The sequence below is a fragment of the Gopherus flavomarginatus genome, chromosome 12 (genome assembly GCF_025201925.1).
Source record: "Gopherus flavomarginatus isolate rGopFla2 chromosome 12, rGopFla2.mat.asm, whole genome shotgun sequence".
NCBI classification, from domain to species: Eukaryota; Metazoa; Chordata; order Testudines; family Testudinidae; genus Gopherus; species Gopherus flavomarginatus.
Window position 1 is genome coordinate 49,754,698 of NC_066628.1, and position 4,914 is coordinate 49,759,611.

The 4,914-nt window shown below is 52.3% G+C and overlaps 1 protein-coding gene across 2 annotated transcripts; it reads left to right on the forward strand.

The window, feature by feature from the left end:
* The first annotated feature begins 412 nt into the window (after positions 1-412).
* Positions 413-3,727, forward strand: ACTG1 (actin gamma 1). Of its 2 annotated transcripts, none has more exons than XM_050921095.1 (6): positions 413-489; positions 1,104-1,239; positions 1,351-1,590; positions 1,875-2,313; positions 2,487-2,668; positions 2,768-3,727. In XM_050921095.1, exons 2-6 carry the CDS (start codon positions 1,117-1,119, stop codon positions 2,909-2,911), a joined length of 1,128 nt encoding a protein of 375 aa, XP_050777052.1. In that variant the 5' UTR covers positions 413-489; positions 1,104-1,116; the 3' UTR covers positions 2,912-3,727. The 2 variants fall into 2 exon arrangements, with proteins under 2 accessions (XP_050777052.1, XP_050777053.1); XM_050921096.1 differs by having other exon boundaries at positions 423-489; positions 1,107-1,239.
* The last annotated feature ends 1,187 nt before the right edge of the window (positions 3,728-4,914 follow it).

Below are 4,914 nucleotides of genomic sequence, written 5' to 3' on the forward strand. Positions count from 1 at the left end.
GTGCTATTAGGGCGCACGGTCTGCGGGTGCCAGGGGACTGGGGCGCACGCTGCAGGGCCGGGGGTGCTGGCAGCGGGCTGCGCTGTGACTGAGACACCTGGCTCCAGCTGTGGCGGCGGCCGGGCTGTGCTGGGGCTGGGCAGGGCGCACCCCGCCGCGGCTGCCGGGGGAACTGGACCCCCGCGCCCCGCTGCACCCCCGGGCTCCCCTCCCCCGGCTCGTTTTCGATGCAGGTTCCAGGGCGCGCTGAGCAAGAGAGGCGGGGCCAGGCCTGCCAGCCACCCCACGTGGCCTGGGCCGCGCCAGCCAATGGAAGCGCGTGTTTCTGAAAGATCTCCATATATGGCTATGTTCTCGGCCGGCGAGGCGGGGCCGGCGCCCCCGGGTATAAAAGGGCGGGGCTGAGCGCGGACCGGTCTCACTCAGCCAGCGGCAGCGGACCCAGCAGCCTCGTGTCTCCCAGCCCCGAGAGAAGCCTCCGCCGCACAGGTAGGGCCTGGGCCAGCGGGGCCTCGGGCCGGCCCGTCCGCGGGGCGCGCCGCCTCCGCCAGACCCCGTCCGGCTGGAGCCCCGGAGCCGCCCGTTGCGCCGCCTCGCCGGAGCTGGGGGGGGGGGTTGGGGGTCGGACTGGGGCTCCTCCCGGCGGGCCCGTGGGCAGCGCTTGCGCCTCTACCCCCCCGGCCCGGTGCGCGGTGGTATCGCCTGGCCGGCCGTTTGAATGGCGCGAGTCCGTGGGCGGGCCCTGGCCTGGCAGGGTCTGTGATTGGTCCTGGGGGCGGTGACGCGGCGGAGCGGGAGATTTGAATGGGGGCTGCGGCGGGCGGGGCTGGCTGTGCGCGGGCGCAGGCTGGGGAGGAGGCGCAGCGGCAGCTGGGCTGTGCCGCCTGCAGCGTCCGCGTTGCTATGGCAACAGGCCCCCGGGGCTGCGGGCGGGGCGCCCCGCGGTGTGGGGGAGGGGAGCCCCTGCGGCTGGAGCCGGACTCCGATCCCACGTGTCCTGGGTGGAGCCCGCGTGCGGCGCAGCCTCTCGTGGGTGGGGCGGGCGGGCTGGCGTGGAGCCCGGGGCTGGCAGGGGCACTGGCGCTGAGGCATCTCCTCTCCAGCAGGTTCTCCGAGATGGAAGAAGAAATTGCAGCACTGGTCATTGACAATGGCTCTGGCATGTGCAAAGCTGGCTTTGCAGGAGACGATGCCCCTCGCGCTGTGTTCCCCTCCATTGTTGGACGCCCAAGACACCAGGTTAGTCGCCAAGCAGCGGCATGCTCTGTTTAAATGAGAGCACTCTGGTATGCTGCCAGGTATTACCAAGATGGGGCTCTGGCACTTACAGCTTGTCTCGTTGTATTAAAGGGTGTCATGGTTGGCATGGGGCAAAAGGACAGCTATGTAGGTGATGAGGCCCAGAGCAAGAGAGGTATCCTGACTCTGAAGTACCCTATTGAACATGGCATTGTCACCAACTGGGATGACATGGAGAAAATCTGGCATCACACCTTCTACAATGAGCTTCGTGTGGCACCTGAGGAACACCCTGTTCTGCTGACAGAAGCTCCCCTGAATCCCAAGGCCAACAGAGAGAAGATGACACAGGTACACTTGCTGCAGTACAACAGTGATCTACCTTCATCTTTTTTTCCACAAACCATCTCTTGAGTTGACATCTTTTAAAAACTGTGTTCTTTAAATATTTTCAGGGTTCTGTACTCCTGGCATTTCCTTCCTGAAGTCTCAGGTTTCTTTTATTTGTCTATTTCTGCCTGCATTCTTTTCTTTTCCTTTCTCAACACATCAATTTTTGCATGCCAGCATGTTTTCTAACATTGCTTTGAGGGATTTTAATTTCTTGTAATGAAATAGAACTTTTCTCTTTCTAGATCATGTTCGAGACCTTCAACACCCCAGCCATGTATGTTGCTATCCAGGCAGTGTTGTCCCTGTATGCCTCTGGTCGTACCACTGGTATTGTTATGGACTCTGGTGACGGTGTTACCCATACTGTGCCCATCTATGAAGGTTACGCTCTTCCCCACGCCATCCTGCGTCTGGACTTAGCTGGCCGAGACCTGACAGACTACCTCATGAAGATTCTGACAGAAAGAGGCTACAGCTTCACCACAACAGCTGAAAGGGAAATTGTCCGTGACATAAAGGAAAAGCTGTGCTACGTTGCACTGGATTTCGAACAGGAGATGGCCACTGCTGCTTCATCTTCCTCCCTGGAGAAAAGCTACGAACTTCCTGATGGTCAGGTGATCACCATTGGCAATGAGAGGTTTAGGTGTCCAGAGGCCCTCTTCCAGCCATCCTTCCTCGGTAAGTGTCTGCTAAACCATATCAAGGACCAATCCCATCTTGCCTGGATCACCAATTAATGAGAATCACTGAACTGCAAGTCTTGGTTTTTCAGTGAGCCTGTGGTTGCAACAGGCTGGGGTTGGGATGGTGCTCTTGTAGTTGTGTACTAAGTCTGACCATCCTGTCTCTAGGTATGGAATCCTGTGGCATACATGAGACCACTTTCAACTCTATCATGAAGTGTGATGTGGATATTCGAAAGGACCTGTATGCCAACACAGTATTGTCTGGGGGTACCACAATGTACCCTGGAATTGCTGACAGAATGCAAAAGGAAATCACTGCTCTGGCACCCAGTACAATGAAAATTAAGGTAAACAAAACTGAAAATAGCCACTATCCATAACTCACTGCCTGTCTAGATAGAGCCAGTGCTGACAACTGACTAACTTCTCCTCTTGTTGACTTCTAGATTATTGCTCCACCTGAACGTAAATACTCTGTTTGGATTGGTGGCTCCATCTTGGCTTCTCTCTCTACCTTCCAGCAGATGTGGATCAGCAAGCAGGAATATGATGAGTCTGGCCCATCCATTGTCCACCGTAAATGCTTCTAAATGGACTGCTAGCAGATGCACAGCGTTTGCTGCATGAATTTTCAATAGTATACATTTGCCTGGGCAAATTTATACACTTCATGCTAGCCTCATAAAACTGGAATTAAGCCTTCTTTCAAAAGAAACTTGCCCTTGGAAAGTCTGTATCTGAGACACAGATCAGTGGTGGATTGAGCTGTCACTGATTTGACCCTGTATTCAAGTTAACTGTTCCCTTGGTGTACATTTTAGCATATACCCTGTACATATCTGATCTAAACCTTGGTACAGGTGCCATTGCTCTTGTGACCTAAATGCTAGGTTAACTTCTCTTTGTGGAAGAGAATGGCCTGTGACACGCTAGTTCTGGTAGCGGGCTGGCATTGACTAGTGACACCTTGTTTAAACTCTGCAGGGCTTGAGACTGATTTGTACAGGGTATCGGAGGTCAGACTTCCACTACACAAAGCGCTGAGTATTCCAGATTTTGATATAGAGGCTGGTAGGAGTTCATCAGAACTTACTTCTGTTGCTGCCGTTCTAGCAAGGCTGGAAGACATTACATTCAAGCCTTATGAACCAGTTTTCATTTTCTTACCCCTCCTGTATTCCAGCAGAATATCCTTGGGGCTCAAGTTACTCAACTCAAGTTGAGTAACTTTGCATTTACACCTGTAAATTTTACACCAAGTTTAATTTATGTAAGATTTTTGTATGTTGCCTTAATGTTCTCACATGACAGTAGAAAACCAAAATTTGTAAGTCATCCTGAAGTTGAGAAATTGTAATGCCCAACACATCATTGTGTAAGGAAAAATAAAGCGCTGCAGTAAATGACTTCATGGGTGTCTCTCTTCAGAAGGGGAGAAAGATCTTGGAATCCCAAGTAGTGGGTTTGATTTAAATAGTATGCAAGGTTTGTTAAACATGCAGTGACATTCTCAGGTTTCTTGTACAGTCTTGCCTGAATGGTCAATTTGTCAAGCTAAAGCAGGCTTCCTTGGCCTACACTGGCTCTAAAGCCAAACCTCCTTTCCTAATTTAAGTTGCCAGCTCTTGTGCAGACAATGACTTGATCCTCTCAAATCTTGCTTGCAGCAGCCTACTAGAGCTCTAACAATGGAATTTCCTTTCCAGGAAAAAGCTAATTAGGTAATATCTCAAGCCTACCTTGGTCTAGATCAGGGTCCCTACCATGCTGCCTGCAAGCACCAGGGCATCATGTGCTGCCACATACTGGCTGGTGGACAAGCATCCACCAAAAAGCAGTGTCAGCAAGTGGCATCACTGCAAAAATGCTGCTGAAAAGCAGTGTCATAAAGATGTGTTGCCACTGATTTTCAGCAGCAACATCTCTTGATGCTGTTTCTCTGGCATTTCAGCAGATGCTTGTCTGCTGGCCACAGTCCTCAGTGGTTCATAATACAGTACCCACCACCTGGAAGAGTTTAGGGACCACTAGTCTAGATGGACAGGCTTCAGAATAATTTCACGTTCTTAGTGTGTCTCTCTCTCTTCCTTAGTGTAGTGCAGGTAGGAGAAACATCCCCTAGCTTGCTGCCTAATGATACAGACAGGGCCTGATCAATGTTGATCAGTTATGCTACTGGCTTATGTAAGGGGAAAAGGATCTTGAATGTCCATTACACTTTCTGACTTTTCTGTTAAACCACCTAGAATTTTGCATAAAGAGCAAAGCAGGGTGAATAGGCCTCTAGGATACACAAGACCTTCAGCTGTGTAACATCACTTGGTGGTTCTTGAAGGTAGGAGTGGACTACTCACTGGGGCCAGCAAGCCTGCCTGAGCTCACTAACTCCTTCCTGCAGGCAGCCCCCGCCCCTCCTCGAGCTAATGGAGGGGCAAGAAACAGCCCTTCCTCCCTGCTATAACCCATTCCTAAACTTCCATGGGAAAGGGGGCAACGAGTTCACACCATTATTCATGGGGATCCTGCTGTGAAAGGGGCGCCATAACAGAACCACAGTCCTTGGAGCTTGGCTGGGGGGCTAATGCACCTCCCT